The sequence below is a fragment of the Protopterus annectens genome, chromosome 6.part0 (assembly GCF_019279795.1).
Source record: "Protopterus annectens isolate FY-2018-M chromosome 6.part0, PAN1.0, whole genome shotgun sequence".
Classification (NCBI taxonomy): Eukaryota; Metazoa; Chordata; order Ceratodontiformes; family Protopteridae; genus Protopterus; species Protopterus annectens.
The window spans coordinates 188554818-188574057 of record NC_056737.1 but is presented as its reverse complement, the minus strand read 5'-3'; the positions used below and the strand labels follow the sequence as shown (position 1 = coordinate 188574057).

At 40.0% G+C, this 19240-nt stretch overlaps 1 protein-coding gene across 1 annotated transcript in view; it reads left to right on the top strand.

Annotated features, from left to right (window-relative positions):
• The window catches only part of ACYP1 (acylphosphatase 1), a 65458-nt gene extending 47753 nt beyond the window's left edge, over positions 1 to 17705 (top strand). The window contains exons 2-3 of the mRNA XM_044073911.1: positions 462 to 558; positions 16497 to 17705. Coding sequence (XP_043929846.1) covers positions 475 to 558; positions 16497 to 16709 — 297 coding nt within the window. The 5' untranslated portion in view covers positions 462 to 474 and the 3' untranslated portion in view covers positions 16710 to 17705. The remainder of the gene's footprint in view (positions 1 to 461; positions 559 to 16496) is intronic.
• Positions 17706 to 19240: the final 1535 nt, after the last annotated feature.

Below are 19240 nucleotides of genomic sequence, written 5' to 3'. Positions count from 1 at the left end.
CAAGTTTAGCGTTCTGTGTTTGAATATAAATTTTGCAGCACTCAAGATTTATAGTGTGCATCACAAATGAGGGGTTGAACTTGACTGCTTGGCGTCAGATTTAGGTAAGTATTGACCATATCCAGAAGTAAGTAATTTCAAGATTTATAGTGTGCATCACAAGTGAGGGGTTGGACTGACTGCTTGGTGTCTGGCTTAGGTAGATACTGACCATATCCAGGGGTAAGTAGTTTCCACACAGTGGTAGGAATTTTTATTATTTTATGGTGCCTTGTTGTGGTGAACATTTCACACAGATTTGCTGCCTATTGAGTACTATTTTCTTTAAGGATTTTATGTCCCCTGTGCCTGTATTTTCATTTTTGATGTGGGTATCAATCTTGAATATTTGATTAAATCTCTAGGGAAGTCATCTTGTCTGGCAGAATATTTAAGTGTGAATTGTTCTTTTTATTCTCCAGGTTTGCATCAAACATGACTGAGGGAGAGGACCTGGTATCTGTTGATTATGAAGTCTTTGGGAAGGTGCAAGGAGTGTTTTTCAGAAAATACACACAGGTATCCTGAATATCAAATTTGAAGGAATGATAATTTTTTTTAATGTTCTCAGATTGGATTGTAATTGTAGCCTCTCCTGGTGTGTGTGTGTGTGTGTGTGTGGGGGGGGGGGGGGGGGTACAGCAATCCATGTGTAGGCTCCTGTTTTTTCAAATACTGTTCCTCAATGAAATTTTTTTCCACAAAAAATATTTATGCATAGCAGTAAGTGAGTATATTTTACTGATGTTTCTTATCATGGGGCATAAGAGGGTTACAACTATCTTAGTTTAACTCTGGGTTTTAGTTTAAGGAGAAGTCAGTTGTGTGTGGCTGCCTTCCCCATGCAAGTAACAAAACATCAGTTTCCCCATCCTTAAAAAAACTAACAAAACAAACAAAAAAAACTAATGCACTAGGATAATCTTTAAACTTAGGATACACTGGTACATTGCCATTCTCCTAGTAGTCACTTACTCGGGTGTAAAAAAAAATAAAATAAACCTTTTATATTATGGTTATGGATTTATCGATCTATTAATGAAGAACTAACCTTGGACCTTTAAAAAACTTTTTTATTTAGTGTCCCATCAACTCAAGTGTAGCATACTCATTCAGTTGTATCACCATCTACCAGTCATGCTAAACCACTTGACCCCACAGTCGGCATAGTAAATGGTTTGCAATTTGCACTAAACTATGGCAGTGTAAATGATAAACTTCACCTTGTGTATGCTTAGATATGAACTGGAAGAATACAAGGCAACAAACTTTAAAAACACAAGACCTTGCAGCAGCAGCCAAAAGGAATTCAGACTACATTAAAGATGAATATAAGCAAATACGTTTAATAATCCAGAAGAATGGATAAAACCAGGGAAGAATTAAGGACTTTTGTTTCTTAACATAGAAACATCTTCAGAATTTGCCTATATTCAACTTTAGCGTAGAGTCTGAATTCCTTTTGGCTGCTGCTGCAAGGTCTTATGCTTAGATATGCCTTAAGCCTGACATTCTAGCACCCTCTAAAACCTAACTAAAGCCTAACTGCTTGCTGTCTGCTTGGGTAGAAAATCAGTGCATCCTCTTCAGGAATGTAGATTAGGGGATAGAATGGTGTGGGACTAATCCTTTCAAGCATCCTGTGTTGCTTTTACTGACTCAGAAGATATTTCTAAGTGGGTAGAAGTATAGCTTATAACTGTCAGTGCCACAAAATTCTCCCTGTGCTAAATCTATTTCCCCATTCAGTCTGCTACACTTTGACATATTATTAGGCATATTAGCACCGTCAGTGATTACAAGAGACTTCAGTATGCCTGGAACTGCATTCTGAAGTGGAAAGGGCCACTCCAGTCACAGCTTACACAGCAGTCATTTGCAAATAAAGCCAACTTTTCGTGATTACCATACCATTTATATCCTTGAATTTCTGAGTCCCTTATTTTCTTTACCAGTGGTTCTAAATATAATTCAAATAACAAAGGAAAAAGAGGACACCCCTGCATCTTTCTTTCTGTTCAAAATGAAATTATTCGTGAGGAACCCCTCCCCCACTTTAATTTTTTACTCCAATCCCTTGTATATTCTCCTAATTAACCTTATTATTGTATCAGAGAATGCAAATCTTCCATTGCCCTACTCATAAAATCCCAGCTTCCTCTGCTGAATGCTTTCTCTACATCAAGACCCACCAATAATAGTGGTATTTTCTTATGTTTGGCTTACCTTTGGATCATCATTGTTCTATTAATGTAGTCAAATGTTTCCCTCCCCTCCACAAAGCCACCTTGATCCATATCTATCAATTTTGGAATCACCTTTGCCATTCTTATTGACATTATGGACATAAACACTTTATAATCTTCGTTTAGAATCAAAATAGGCCTAACTGAAGCTGTAAATTTTCTTAATTTCCACGTTTTTCTGCTTTATACAGATTTTCATAAAACTTCTGAAATATTTCTAATATTTCTACAGGATTTGTAGTTATTTTCCTTGTTTTAGGCTCCTTAAGTTTGGTAACAACCCTTTCTACTTTCTGTTGCCAGAGCTGTTGTGCCCTTCAGTTATTATCAAAAACAGTTGCTTAGCAGCAATCTTTCTAAACTGATGCATATTATTCAGCTAGTCCCTTATTTTCTCTTTAACACTCTACAGTGGCACCTCTTCTTTTGTGAGATTTCCTCTATTCTGCAGTACTTGCACCTTTGTATAAATAACCTCTAAATAATTCTTATTACTTCTTAACCATGTCTCTTTTCTTTTATTTCTACCGTATTTGTAAACTCAATTTTCATTTTAAACAGTCCCTAGCTAAATTTTCTGAAGAAATTGCTATCTTTCCTAATAACTCCTGAATAATTTCCATTGCTCATCCTTAAATTTCTCTGTGTTTAACAGATAAGTGGGGAAGGGCCAAGGTCTCATTTTTGTTATTATTGGCTCAATGATCTGAAATAGTAATTTGATACATATCAAAACTTTTAATTAAATGCACATGTTCCTGCGAAATATAATTTCTGTCTAGTCTTGTCCAGTTTTTTTACCTTGGGGAATGATATGTAAATTCTTTCCAAACTCCTACTACTGAATTCAATCTTCCATACCAAATATTTTCATAATTTTCTTCAAAAATCTACAATGTCCTTATATTTTCCATTCTAGGCTTCTCAGATACATCTTTACTGTTGCAAATTAAATTTCAGTCCCCAACTATATGTAATATTCCCTGCTGAAAGCTGATTATTTAACTCAGAATGTTCTTAAGCTCCATTGTAGCAGTTTTAGTTAAGAATATAAATACATGCCAGTGTAATCCTCCTCCTTTTCCAGTAGCTCTTTAGTACTACAAATCTGCCATTATTATCTTTTTCCCCCTTCTATCACTATTGGAAAAAATTAATATAAGTAGTCCTCTTTTCCTTTGTACAGATATTCTACTGAATAACCTTCATGAAATCCTTTCTTTATCACATTCCAAACCTCATTTTTTTCTAAATGTGTCTCCTGCAGAATAGCTGTTTGCACTTTGCATTTCTTAATATAGTTCACTACTCTTTCTTTTTTATATATACTTGTGAGGCTATTCACATTTAAAGTTAATATGGAAAGTGTTGCCATTGTGATAAGAACTTCTTATTTCCAGCTGTTGTGTGTAACAGATTTTTTTAAAACATGTCTAGATTCAACTTTTGTGTTGCATGCATACACTAATGTTTTGCAGGTTGACCTTTTATACAATTGTTTTTTGTCATAACTATTTAAACCTATGTCACAACTTACAAGACTTTTTGTTTTAACGAAAACCCTCAAATAAAAACACACACACACACACACACACACACACACACACACACACACACACACACACACACACACACAGAAACCTATTAACTTAATTTAAATACATAAAACAGTGTACATTCTCAAATAATAAAGTTTTACTCTCGTAATAGGGATAGTTGCCCAGATAGAAAGCTACACTCACAGGATTTAATTAGGTTCATGGGTTTATAGGTGTGTACTAGGCTAATGGTCCTGGAGACTTTACAAGCCTAGCCCATAGGATGACCCTGGCATCGTGCCACCCAACCTTAGTTTCTAGTGCCTCTGTTGAGTAGAGCCACTGGAGTGATCCCCAGGGTGAATTTTCTATTTCCCATCCACTCATCAAGATCTCTGTCTTGAAGAGGTCCAGTGAGGTGCTCTGCTTGACATGTATGGGAAGTCTATTCCATACCATGGGCAGTCTCTGGGTTATGAACCTATCCCTTCAGCATGTTCTGTTGATTGTGGTAATGAGGTTGAGGTCTCTGGAGCATGTGGTGTGGAGGGATTGGGATTTCTTTAAATGTAGCATTTCTAACAGAGCTGGGTCAGACATGGCTTTGTAAGTCAAGCAGAGATCGCCTCTAAGTAGGCGATATGAGACCGAGAGTAGTTGGAGTTTTTTGAGTCTGTCCATATAGGACAAGTGTTTAAGGCCTAGAATCCTCCTTGTGAGGTACTTTTGCAGCCTATCCAGTTGTTCCAGGTGTCTAGTGAGGTACATGCCAAATGGGGCATTGTACTCGATGATTGGCCTAATGAGGAAAGAGTAGAGGGGAGACGATGACCGTTCTTCCTGGATGCAAAACCCTTAGTAATGAGATGTGCAGCATAGAAGGAATTTCTGACCACAGTGCCAACATGGTGGTCAAAAGAGAGGTTGCTGTCAACCTGCGTTCCCAGATCTCTTATAATGCCTTCTGTGTTCACTGGACTACCATCAATGTGGTAGTTCAAGGGAGCTGGGTTTTTCCCAAAGGGGATAAATACACATTTTTGGCATTGAGCTTAAGGCCATGGTTCTGACACCAGTCGTTGGTCACATTGAAGCCTTTCTGTAGATGTCAACATCACTTGGGGAGTTAATAATAGCTCCCAACTTGCAATCCTCTGTGAACTTTGTCAGCCAGAGGCCCTTCATGTTGGCCTGGACTTCGGAGAAGTAGATACCAAACAGGAGAGGACCCAGTGGGACTCCACTCGTGACTGGTCGGCAGTCTGACTTGGAGTCAGCTACTTTTGCACTGTGGGTTCTATCTGTGATCCAGTTTGCAACACACCTAGTGATATAGGAGTTGATGCCTATCTTAGTAAGTTTTTATATGATTCCTGGGTGGGGAATGGTATCAAAGGCCTTGGCCAGATCAAGGTAGGCTGTATGAACCACCTTACCTTCATCCACAGCTCTGGTGACTGACTCGAAGTCGACCAAGTTGAGCAGGCATGATCTACCCTTCACAAAACCAAACTGTGTAGGATTCAGAGTTTTGAGATTCCCTATATCCTTGTATATTAGGTCCATGATGATGTGTTCCATAGCTTTGCACATCAGACTCGTCAGGCTAATGGGGCTGTAGTTTCCGGGGTTTGTAGTCGCTCCTCCTTTGTGGAGAGGGATGACTATAGCAGTGCGCCATTTGGTAGGGACAAAGCCTGAGGTGAAGCTGTGATTGAACAGGGCACACAGGTGAGGTGCCAGTTAAATTTGTAGTTCTTGTAGAACACAGCCAGGGATACTGTCAGGTCCCATAGAAGCTGTATTCTTGGCCTTGGACAGTGCTGCTTTAACCTGTGCAGCAGTAATATTGGGTGCCTGACAATCTACTGGTATTGTGATTGGTCCTTTGAAGGGGGGTAAAGTTAGCACTGAATCTGTCCGCCAATATATATGCAATATCTGTTGGCTCTGTATATGAGGTACCATTGTGCAGTAGCTCAGAGCAAATCTGGGTATTGCCATGGAGATTCTTTACATAACTATAAGACCTTATGGTTGTTTTTACTATCTGCTGCAATTCTGTTTTCATAGCTAGCTTTAGAGGATTTGATGAGGGATCTCAACCTTTTGTTGAGGTTAATGAGGGAGTTTTTCCAGTCTTGGGACTTCACCTTATTCCGCATCAGTTTCTTCCTTCTGTTGTAGAGTTTGTTTAAGGCAGGGGACCACCAGATTGGCTTCTTTTTTTTGAGGAGAGCATCTTAGTTCTATTGGGTATGGTGAGATCCATGCATCTGTGTACGTGTTCATATAGTGCATTGGTGTATGATTTGGCGGTCATGCAACTATTCTCCATTTGCATGGGTGCCATAAAGTTAGTCACCTCTGTTTTTAGGAGCCCAAAGTTAGCTTTGGAGATGTTTTTCATGGTGGTTACCTTTGTTGGGGGGTGGGATGGGTGTGGATTTCCAAGGTGATTAGCTTGTGATCGGATCTAACAAGGGAGGAGTTGACTATTGGTGTAGAGCAACGGTCACCCATGTTAGTAATGACCAGGTCAAGGATGTTGCTACCTCTAGTGGGGGTAAGAACGAGCTGGTCCAGGGAATTGGAATTAATGAATTCTAGAAAGTGTTAGGCAAGTGTATTGGTACATGAGTAGTTTTCCCAGTTAATGGAGGGGTAATTGAAGTCACCCAGCATGAGAGTGTTAGGTTGGACCCTAATATTCTCCAGGGTGCTTAGGAATGTGGTGTGTGAGTCTTGGGACATGATTGTGGACCTATAGCAGGCTGTGACCTGAATCTGTCTTACCCAATGTTAGCTGCACCTGAAGTATCTCTAATGCATTATGTTGGGCTACCAGTCTGGAGGTGTGTGCATCCTTTATGAATATGCAAACACACCACCTTTGGAGCTTCAGTCCAACTTCTGGAGCCGAAAGGTGTGGAATGAGTTGTAGTCTGGTAGTGCAGGGGTGGTTTCTGCTGCCTTGAACCAGGTCTCTGTTGCAGCACAAATGTCGATGTTCTGTATTTTAAGAAGTTCTTTGAGCGAGTGCATTTTGAGATTTAGACTTCTAGTGTTGAGCAGCATGACCCTCAGTTTGTAGCTGTTACGGTGGTAACTTGGTCTTTGGAACACCGCCTAAAAAGGCACTATAGGGGTGGCAAGAGCCTTGGCCAATATCCGGAAGCCCAGGGGTGACAGATGCAGGCCATTTCTGGCAAAGCATCGAGGTCCGTCAGTCATGTCATCCCAGGCAGACAGATACTGGATCCCCTTAGAATGACACCAGAAACTTAGCCAGTTGTTGAAATCAGTCATTTTCTGCTTGTACTGAGGAATCATTCTGGGTGATGGTAGGATGTTGCTCAGAGCTGGGGTCATACAAGCTTGGGCTGCATAATCCGAGAACCCCTCCATATCTCTTTTCATGTAGTCCAGGGAGGTACGTCTCCGGTCATTCACACTCACATGTACAATGACCGAGTCATATTTGTACCTGTTGTTGAGGGACCTGAGTGCGTGCGTTGTATGGTGGATCCTGGCACCTGACAGGCAGCTGACTGTTACTTTCTCCTTATTCAACCTAGTGAGTGGGACATCAGTGTGCCTCACTATCGAGTCACCTATGACTAGTGTGTTGGGTGTGCTGTTTTGCCTCAGGGGCTTTGGTTGAGTGGCACACTGTTTAGGAGAGTTATGTGTCTCATGATTAATGTTGTGTTGTGGTGGTCGAGTGTGTTTCTGCCTTGGAGGTCTCTGCTGTTTGGGTAGATTTGTATTGAGAGCCTCCGTGAAGGTGGGTGTGTGGTTTGTGTTTTTATGTGAAGGCAATGCTGGTGTGTGTTCTGGAGGGCTATCTGTTCCATGTGGTGTGGTACAAGTGTTGACCTCCCCCTCTTGACCAGCTATTCTGGTCTTGACTGGAGAGTGCGTGGCTTCAAATTTGGATATATAAGTGCATCTCTCACAAGTCTTAGTGTTGGGGGGGGGGTAAGAGGAGAGGGTTGTCAGTGTACATGAGACAGTTACTACATTGCCTCAGGATGCCCAAGTTCACCAGGTTAATAGGAGAAAGCACAGGGAGCTGACCTTTAGACATGCCTGGAGGGGTGGGCATTAATAAGTACTGGAGCTATTTCCTTGTAGAACGTTTAGTGCTGGTAGCACTTTTGTGTACTGCAATAATTGCTACAAGAAGTCTGGTAAAGTGCTAAACTAACAAACTAGTAAAAGTGCAGGAGAGGAGAGAACTAGCAGATCTAAGAGAAAAATTGAAGAGCACACTTTGGCACTGCTCAGAAGCTTATAGACAGTCCTCGATACAGCAGATCTATATCTGGACTAGATTAGTTACAGGAAAGATGGGAAACGAGCAGATGTGGGCTTTTAAACCAGAAAGTTGAAAGAGATGGAAAAACTGCCCAAATGGTCAATAAACTACAATTTCTGGGCCCAAAACCACTCCTCTTGTGGTAGATAGGCTACCTAGTACTTACCACTCCCACTGATAAGCTAGAAGGTTTCCCTCCAACACAGAAAGGATTGGGGGGGCTCAGAAGCTTGCAAACAGTCCTGGATACTAATTGATATATAATGAGGGTTATCCATGCTAAGATTCTTGATATAGCCTGTGCTTTTATTTGCACTAAATACTGTCTGTTTTTGTCTTAACTTCATTCTTCTCCCAGATGTAGAAAACAACTTGGATGCTTTCAGAAAGCATTATCTTTTAGCCACTGAAAGAAACAATTATACTGTTTTTATTGCCCTCTTATCACATTGTCTCCAAATGAACATGAGAGCCAGATACACCGTTGCCTTCAGCTGCAATCTCATGTTGTGCTGTGGATGTTTATTTGCTAAAGGAAAACTTTTCATTACATTCAGTATTTTTTTGTTTGCTCACTTCCCTTAAAACATATTGTTAGATCAAGCCAAGGTCCTTAATCCAGTCATTCCCTTATGCAAAAGTAATAAAAAACATCAGTTTTACTTATATTTTGCTCTGTATACTTTTGCAACCTATAACTCATCTCAACAACCTAAGATTATAGCCTGTTATCTTAAACATGCTTTAAACCAGGCCTTCTCTTTTTATATTACATTATCTACATTTCTGAAAACTAAACATGAAGAGAGAAAGAAGAGGGGAAAAAAAGGGGCACCTGTTTACTTTAGTATCCCTATAGCACACAAATAACTGACAATGTTTATAATGTGCAGTATAAGTCATGTTTTATAAAAATACTGTTAGGAACAATAATTGTTTTACTTACTATTATCTCTTTCCTTCATCTTCCTTTCTCCTTAATGTTGTTCCAAACATTAATGACATGAAGTAGTACAAATGTTTTTGAGTCCCCTACAAGTTTAACAAGGTCAAAGTAGTACAGTATTTCCAGGTTTTCTTGTTCTGCCATATTTCTCAAATGTGATTGATGCTTTGTAATCCCACATTTTTTCATTAATTTCTGAATTCTTCTTTTTCTTCCTGTTGATCTGCATCTCATAGTTACAGTCACTGGTTCATTTCCTATGTACTCTTCATTCGTCTAGTCAACTCCTGTGCTTTTCTCTGTCTCTCAAGCATTTTCCTTTGGAACATTGGAAAAGGTTTTACTAGCGTAGACTCTCTATGAGCTTTATTATTGGAAGAATAAGAAGCCAAGTCCCCTTTGATAGCTCAGTTTTTGTTGGAGAAACTTTTGTATTTCATCCTTAGCATGTTCTGCATCAAAAAATGACTTTGATCAGCCAGGAAAAAATATTATGAAGATAGCTGGATACAGCAGCTTGGCTATCACACCTGGCTCTTGACATTCCCCAATTGCTGGAATAAATTTACTCCTCTTCTACCTCATGTAGAGTGAGTAATCATTTTCCAAAAACACTCAACTGTTTTCAACTTGAAGTACTTTGTCCTTCTGCTACAGTTTTGACAGAATCAACTCTTTCTGGTGGTAGTATTGCATCTTTGCTAATATAGGTCTTGGCTGCTTTGTCGTGGCTAGGTTTGGAGCATAAGCATGATGTGTCCTTCCAATTAACAACTCCTGCTGTGCAATACCAGTACAGTTTCTTTTCTGTGCTTTCATAAAATTAATACAGTCTGCTCCTTCCAGTTTCTCTGATACAGCAGAAATTCTCAGGTTTTCTCTATGTGCTCCGTCCTCTAATTTTTATCATTTTTTGAAACATCTCTTCTTGAGCAGTGTCGTACTCAGCCAGTCTTTTCTTAAATTCAACTTCTGAATTTTACAGTTTTGTTAACTCATCTGGATATCTGTTTAACATGTCTTCCATTTTCCAGCCTTTTGTTATTTGAGTTGATTTACTCTTTTATTGTTTTGTGTATTTTAGTCAGCTTTGAGCACATTTGACTTATTTTACCCCGATATTACTAGAAGTCATGTCTTGCATCTAATCTGGAGCTTGAACTTCTTTTTTGATAATCAGCTGATGGATTCATCCCAGCCAGTGTTTTCTCCTCATCTTTTGTGGTTGATTTTCTTTCAGGTTCTCTAAATTTCTACTTTGCTTGCATCCAGGCAGTGCATTTAGTAGCCAGTAGCTGAAATTTACCCAAAAAGACAATTTTACTGACCCTCTTTTCTGAATTTGTTTTTACACTGGGGGAGCTGAAATTAAGCTGTCACTCAGTGTGCAGCTATCTTGGAAGGGGATGAAAGTCATGTTAAGAACTATTCTTGATCTGCAAAACTTAGAAGGTAATCATTCCAAAGTAATGCCACCATACATTTTCTACATGTGATGCTATCAGCTACAGTATCAATAAAAGTATCCAATACTGATTAGTACAAACATAGATACGTTTAGCTCCTAGACACTTCAAAATCATAATATAATGAAGTAAAACATCTTTTAGATAAATTAAGTAATCCCCCCACAGCCCTTTGGTACTTCTAATTTAGGAACCAGTGCTGTCTATTTTCATCCAGTTTGGCTGTGGGTTGTCAGGTCCAACTGGGTACGATCTTGGCATCGGCTGGAAGACTTGTGCTTCAGGGCCCTGAGTCCTCACCTGTCCATATTTCCCATAGCTCCCCCAATCACCTCAGATCTCGTTTGCAACTGAAGAGTTTGGATGCATCCTTCAAGGACTGTGGATTTGTTCCACTTGTGGAAGTATCCTTTTCTTACTCCTCCCCTGTAGATATTTATAGTTGGTAGTTTTACAGTTTGTAGTTTTTGTAGTCTTATAGATAGCTTACGTGTTATAGCTTTGTAGGTTAGTAGTAGTTTTTTTTTTCGTGTGTGTGTTTTATTTAGTGTGTTAATAGTTCTAGAGTTTTCTATAGACTTGCTATATAGCACTTAGGCAGTAGGAAAAGTTTGTTCATTGTGTGTAGTGTTTTTGACCATAGCTTTAGGTAGTGTGTTTTCCTATAAGAATTATTATTATTGTTCATATTAGTGGTTGGAGTCAAGAATAGGCCATTTTCCTCTTCTCTTAGTTGAATTGCTTAAGATGTCAGAGAGCCAAAATTTTCCTAATGTTCAGAGTGTGGGCACAGATGGTCACCACAGGACTCATGCTCTAAGTGTCTGTATTATTTAGGAGCAGAACACACAGAGGAGCTGTGCCAGACTTGTTCTTCATTTATTGTGAGGCCTTTGGAGAAAAGAAGAGAGAATTTAATTGTCAAGGGAATTCTTCCTCCCCAGTTTACCTCTTTTAACTCTTCTCTTTCCTTTGGTTCCTTCTCCTGTTTGCCTGAAGAAGTCTAAACAGAAGGAGACTACAAAGGACAAGGATTAACAAGCCGGAACAGAGACTGAGAAGTCAAAGAAATGGACACCGGATCTGACCCCAGCACCTGGGACTGATTTGAAGATAATTAGATGTTCAGGTCCATCAGAATATCTGATCTGTTCACTGGCTAGTCGGACCCAGTTCTTGATGGAACCTGTAAGCCCCAGATTGCGTTCCCCAATTCTTCAAGAAATTAGACCATCTAGACCAGCTTCATTGGCATTATTGACCCAGTCCTATAGGAGTCTCTCTGAGAACAGGATGTTGATAGAGTGATGAGGAGATTCCTAAGAGCATAGATCCAACTTGGGGTACTTTAGTACCGTCACCTCAGACGGTGCCAAGTGCAAGTCAGATCATCCCTCTATTACTTTGTCTGAATCTGGTCCGCCCATCAGAATTGGTGATTCCAGCACCAGTCTACCTCAAAGCATTGCTGTCAGACCCGGGAACCTTACCCTCTTCATCTCTGACAGGGTCTCTATTTCTTTCCTGACTTGTTCAGAGCTAAAGGAATCTTGGAGCCAAGGACTCTGTGCCAGTGTGCAAGGGGAGGGCTCAATGCTGAGGTTGTTAGAGCTGTCCCTGCTCCTTGGTGCTTTGGCACTTGATAGTTTGGCACCAAGATCAGCTTCAGAGGCCAGGCTTGTTGGTTCTGAGGTGTCCATGCCAAGTTTGTCAGAGCAGATCCCTTCAATGCCAGTAGCATCATCTGCTTTCAAAGCCTTACAGAGAGTCATATCGACTCCTTGGGAGATAATATCTTCAATTAGATTGGCTCTATCGAAAACTGTGTGGAATCTCTGTCTTCCTATTATCAGTTTGTTTGACAGGGACAGAAGATGTAAAGCCTCATGGAACTTGCGTATTAAGTTCCAAGATTCAATTCAGAACCCTCTGATTTTCCCACAGAGCAGGTAGACCAAAAACAGACTTGTAAGCGGAAGCATATTGACTCTTCTCCAGAGTCAGCTACCGAAGATATGGACTTGTAGGAAGGAGAAGGTTCTCCCAGACCCCTCCCCCCGAAGACATCACCTTTGGCGAAATCTTGGAATTAATGAAACAGAAGGGGGGAATGCTCCACCAGCTCTCCTTTGATGAGTCAGTGTTCCTAGATGCTTTTGGTTTCAGCCCATCTTCATCCTGCGTGTTCCCTCTCATCGATCCATTAGTGGATCTGATGGCCCAATAGGCATGGAAGAATCCTGACATGGTGGAGGCTGTCCTGAGAAAACCTGGCAAGATATTATCAGCACCAGTTCATAGAAAGTACTAGAGCAAGGGTCCTCCTGAGGACGCAATGGTGGTTGCTGCAGCCACCAAGAAAGAACTCTTGGAAGAGTTCAACAGTCCATCCTCCTAATAGAGAGTCCAGAGCATTGGATCATTTTGGGAAACGGACATACTTCTTCATAGTTTGCCATGAGGGTGGTGAATTACTTGGCCCGCATCACTTGTATTCAGAGAGACTTGACCAAAGAGATTTCCATGTCTGTCTCTGGAGTCTTGCATTGGGATATCCAAAGGAAAGTGGAATCCCAGCTATCGATTCTACAATATTTGTCTAATGTAACCATGAGACTCATTTCGAATGCAGCAGATGGCTCAGCTAGGAAGAAGGCACCAGCATCACAATACTCCTACACACTTGGATGCATCTTTCTGACTTTGATAAAGGCTATCTTGAAATTTTTCACAATGTCCCCTATAATGGATCCACATTGTTTGGACCAAAAGCCAAAGACACTCTAACTAGAAGTCAGCAGGATTCTAAGACCCTGTCTGCTACAGGCATCTGCTTTTCAGTTCCTCAAATGTTCTTTGCCAGGAATCAAAGAGCAGGAAAAAAGATGTGGTTTAGAAAATCACAGGGGGGTATTATCAAGTGTCTTCTACTGATATCCTCCTTCTCTGCCCCAAGGAAGCCTATCAAAATGGAAGTCATCCAAGAGGCTGAAATGGCCTACAGAATCAGGGTTTCAGAGGGCCATTTTCTGAGAAGACCTTTTATCGCTCCTGAAGAGTTGCCCAGCTGCTGCACTTTGGAGGAAGTTGGGGGGGGGGGGGTCATTGTCTCTACTTCCAATATCCTGGCAAGAGATAACCACAGATTCTAGGGTACTGGACGTTATTTCCAGAGGCTATATAATTCCATTTTCTTATACTCTGTGACCAAAGAAAGCATTTCCAGACATCCCACTCAGTCAACAGGATCTGACAGTAGAGGACATTTCAAAGTTAATAGAAAAAGAGAGTCATCCAACCAGTCCCCAAAAGCCAACGTAGATCTGGAGTCTATTCAAGGTTCATTTTAGTTCCAAAGAAGACATGGGAACTCAGACCCATTCTGGACCCGAATTTAAACAAATTCATAAAGCACACAAAATTCCAGATTTTCACAATTCAATCCATTTTGACTTTTTTGAGGAAGAACGATTGGATGTGCTTGGCAGATTTCAAGGATGCATACTATCACATAAAAACAGAAAGGAGGTCAAGGAGGTATCTCTGTTTCAGGCTGGGAGCCAATAATTGCCAATTTCAAGCACTGCCCTTTCGGTCTCACCACAGCCCCCAGGGTGTTTACAAAGACGATGGCAGTGGTAGCAGCATGACTCCATCTGCTTGGGGTCCAGGTTTTCCCATATCCAGATGATTGGCTCTTGATAACTACCTCAAAGCAAATGTTTTGGCAACACAGAGACGTCTTGCTCCAAATGCCTATTAGGCATAACAGTGTAACTACTAGAAAGTCAGCTCAACTCAATGCAAAACATGTAATTCATAGGATGCCGCCTGAATACTCTTTTGCAGTTAGTCATCCTACTCCTTTACAAACTTTTGTCTCATCAGTTGACAACCTCATTCCTACAGTCTCCTACACAAGACTCATTCTTCGAATGCTAGGTCTCGTGGCCTCAACCATTCTGTTAGTCCTTCTAGCAAGGTTTCATATGAGGGTGCTGCAGTGGACGTTAGCATTACAATAGTGCAGAAATATAATCACCTACACACCAAGATCAGGCTGACACCATTTACAGGAAATACATATTGTGGTGGATAACATCACCATCACTGATGGAAGGCAATGCCTTCATGAGAGATCCTCCTTTAGCAGTTGAGACAATGGACATTACAAACGGAAGACTGCCCAGGGCGACTGGTCACAGACAGAGGCAAAGTTGCACATAAATGTAGTGGAGATGAGGGCAGTACTGCTAGTGTTATAGGCATTTCAGGATGCTGTCCCCAGAGGTACATACAGGTAAACAATGTGTCAGTAGTTTTGATACTTAAGGGTTAAGATTGTGTTCCTGTTTGTGTTGAGAAACCATGAAGATATTTCAGTGGGCAACATCTTCTCAATGCTTTATGATGGTAATGCATATTCCAGGGACTTCCAGTGTTCTAGCAGACAGGCTAAGCAGATGTATTTTGATGCTTCATGCGTGATTCCTCAACCCAGCAGTGACTACAGAGATTTTCAGTTGCTGGGGTCAACCTTGCTGTGATCTTTTTTGCTTCATACCTAAACTACAAATACAGCAGTTACTTTACCCTAGTTCGTCCACAGTGGCCGTCACCAGCGGATGCTTTCATTCATCATTGGCCCCAGGGTCTCCTCTACACCTTTCCTCTATTGCCACTGATGAACAAGTCCATACAGAAGGTGTGAATGTGCAAAGCCAGAGTTATCCTCATAGCCTCCTTTTGGCCATGACAGACATGGTTTTCTGAGCCAATAGATGTCTAATGTCTAGATGAAAGATCATGGCAGTAATGTCAGAGACTTTTTCTCTTTCCCGCAAGTATAAAAAGTTTGTGAAGGGATACTTGAATGTTATGGAGGGGCTGGTCCCTCCTTGTATATGACCCTCACCCATCTACTTTGGGGTTTGTGACCTACTGTGAAAGTATTTTCTCCAGTGGATGGAGGGTGCATTTGCAGCTGTAGCTGGAATACATTCATTAGACCAACAAAAATATTGAAACAAAAAATGTGGAAAGCTCAAAATTTTGACACCTGTTAAAGGGGGGTGTCCCCCTGTCCCCCCACCCCACATGGGGGTTGCACCCTTCACACCAGCTGCTAATTATATATACCTACTCCAAGATTGCACAGCAGTGGGGAAAGGTCAAATTCTCATTTTCAGTATTTTGAGTTTTCCACATTTTGTCATTTGATATTTTGTGTCATCAAGCAAATGACTGTATCCCATTGTAGATGCCCATTAAGAGATCCTTGAGCAGAACCTCTGTCCCTGAGAGTTCATTTTGATTTCAAAGATGTCTGTTTCTGGGATGCCTCATCTTCTTTTGATGTCTATCTTGCTTTCATTTGCAAAAGTCCCCTGTAGCTTCTGTTGCACATAAATGTATCTTGTATCTACTCAGATGGACTGTATGTGTAGCAACTCACTCTGGGGCCTTGTTATATAGTGAAGCTCGCAAGGTTGCTTAAGGAACCTTGCACAATATCTCAGAACCCCATAAGCATTAACAGTAACACAGCAGAACTAAAAATAAAGTAAAAGAATAAAAGACGTCTTCATGCAAGTCACTTTACTGCACTTACCATTGCTTCCCAAACAGCTATGCAAGTAGAGGCAATTATTTTACTATGACTCACAAGATGAGTAATCCCAGCAGTTGTGATTCATCACCTAATATATTTCTTATAGATCTACTGACATGTTGATTGTCTCACACAGTAGTATTTTCTCACAACATGTGCTCATTTGCGACTTGTAGAAGCACAGCAGTGTAGAAAATGCCTAATACAGAATGGTTAATAAATATCAGTAGAATTTCTCCATTTTTTTTTTTTTTTTTGCATTTAATGTTCTTAGTATGTTGTAGTATTGACTTCCTTTACTTTTTTTTCTGTTCTCCTCTCCCCTTTAGGCTGAGGGAAAAAGGCTTGGTCTAGTTGGTTGGGTTCGCAACACAGTAGATGGGACTGTAGAAGGCCAACTCCAGGGTCCCTGCAGCAAAGTCCAGGAGATGGAGACGTGGCTAGAGAAGAAAGGCAGCCCCAAGTCCAGAATAACTCGGGCTGAATTTCACAAGACCAAGATTACACAACTGGAGCATAGTGATTTTAAGATTGTGAAGTAACCTACCATTCTTTTGAGGTCCTAGCTGCATGTTTTGAAGTGTGTGCCAGTAAGAACTGGTGGCAAAATTGAATATTTTTGTTGACTTTATCCCCTACTCAGAAATAAATCTGAGTAAATGTGGGGAAGTATTCACTGTTGTTATGATTTGTATATATAAGTTCAGGACATTGGAATTCTGTATCTTTGTATTTATCAGTTGTATTATACAATTCATTTTCATGCTATTTGTGTAGTTTGTTAGCATAGTTTGCCTATGTCTGTAAAAAATGGCTTGACACTTCCCTTTCTTAAGAATAATGGTGTCCATTATAACTTTAAAGCTGTATTAATTAATATTGCATTCATCATAAAGATTATTTCTGCAAAAGATTCAGAAAATAATTAGAATAGATATGGAGACACCGCCATAAAGTTCTTTTTAGCATTCTGATATTCCAAGGATTTTCTAGCTGTAGTGTCAGCCATTGCTATTAGAGTCTGTTTGTAATGAGTAACTGAGCACACATTGTCCATTTTTGTTCACAGCTGCACTCAACACGTTATGATTATCATAAAGATTATTGATGTAAATAATTAAAAACATGAATGGGATAAAAATGAAGGCAGTGTCAGAGAGATCTTTTTGACATTCTGACATCCCAGATGATGTGACTATCTACTGCAGAGTCCATCTGTAAAGAGTAACTGTGAATCCTAATTTTTTTCCAGTTTAAGTAACTGATCAGTCCACTCGCTTAACACATTTGTTGGTCACCTAAGCCTTTTTCAGAATTTAGCTATTTTGACTGATTTTTCTTGTTTCACAGTATTTTTGTGAATTTGGTATTTGTCCTCTCATGACATTCCACAAACAACTTGCTATCAGTTCTTGTTTGGAGAAATATGGCAAAATTTCTAATTGTAAGTGCCACCTGTAGCAAAAGGCTTTGGCTGAGAATGCAAGTCATTTACAAATAAATTGTATTTTATAAGCACAGAAGACTATCAAACATAACCCCTTGTATGTCTCCGTGTACTTTTATTTCTGCATCTGTTGCTAATAGTTAACAAACATCTAAACATTTAATAAGTCTGTAGAACAGAAAGTGAGACACATGGAGTATGCTGTACTAGAATTAAAATATGTAAATAAATAAATAAGAAAACATCTCAGATGCTTCTGAGGGAGCAGATGATTGAAATCCTAAATGTAATATGCTGAGCAAGGTTGCTCATCTTCTGACAGCTGGTACTTACCATCTATAAGCAAGACTAGCTACTTAAAATCTCTTGGTCTCCCTAGCACCACATTTTCATCATATTGATCACTTCTGCAGTAGCCTTAGCTGTATGGGTTGTATCCCGTCAAGGAAATAACCGCTGGCCAGTTTCCAAAGCTTCAGAGCACCTTCCATGCACCCAAACTGCCAGGCTGTTTGAGCAGAGCTGACTAAAGACAAGTTTGGGCTTCAAACCCTTTAGAGCTTTACTGTTGCAAAAAAGTTCACTTCTCTAAGGCTTTTGAGGATCAATGGTCGTCTTGTGCTGTTCCACTGTGGGCAGATAGGTTCGCTTTGGGAAAAATACCTTTCATTTTCTAATAATTGTTTGTGTTTTATCACTTTCCTCTTTCAGGAAAGTTATTTAAAAGCTAGTTTTCTGTTCTAACGGACTGTTGCAAGACTGCATTATACTGTTAAATGGGAACACTCTTTTTTTTTTCCTGACAGTTTAAAAGCTGTTTAACTGAGTCTATATTTTTTGGTGGAGAAATTGCTATCTCTGCATCAAGACCCACATACAACAGAAGTATTTTCTTTCCTTCTGCTTCCCCCTGGATCATCATTGTTCTATTGCTATTGTCAAACGTTTGCTTCCCCTCCACAAAACCGCACTGATCTATATCTATCCATTTTGCCAACACTTTGCCATTTTTTTTTTAGCTAGTTTAGACATAAACATGTTATAATTGGGGCCTGTATGAAGCCGGGTCTGAAGGGTCTTTGCCACACTTCCACAGGAATACCATTTGCTCCTGGAGACTTTCCTGAAGATTGATTATATATCACTGTTTTTATCTTATCACCTCCTATCTTAACTGTTAGTTGTTGAGCCTTGTCTACCTCTAACTTTGGCATAATTAAGTCTTGCCTAAATATTTCATTTTGTACTGTTTCTTGAGTTCCACATTTCTCTACTTTATATAGTTTTTCATAAAATGTATGGAATGTCTCTAAAATCTCTACAGGATCTCTGATTATTTTTTTTTTGTTTTAGGTTCCCTAAATTTTGCAACAACCCTTTCAACATTTTTTTTGCCCAAGTCATTGTGCTAAAAGTTTTTGTACTCTGGAGTTCTTATCAAAAATAATGGCTAAACTGCAATTTTTATAAACTCATATGCATATTATCCAGATACTCCCTTATTTTTTCTTTAGCACTCTGCATTTGCTTATCCTGTTGTTCTCTGAGATTCCCTTTATTCTGCAATACTTTAACATTTGTCAGCCGCCTAAGTAATTTATATTACTTTTTAATCATATCTCTTTT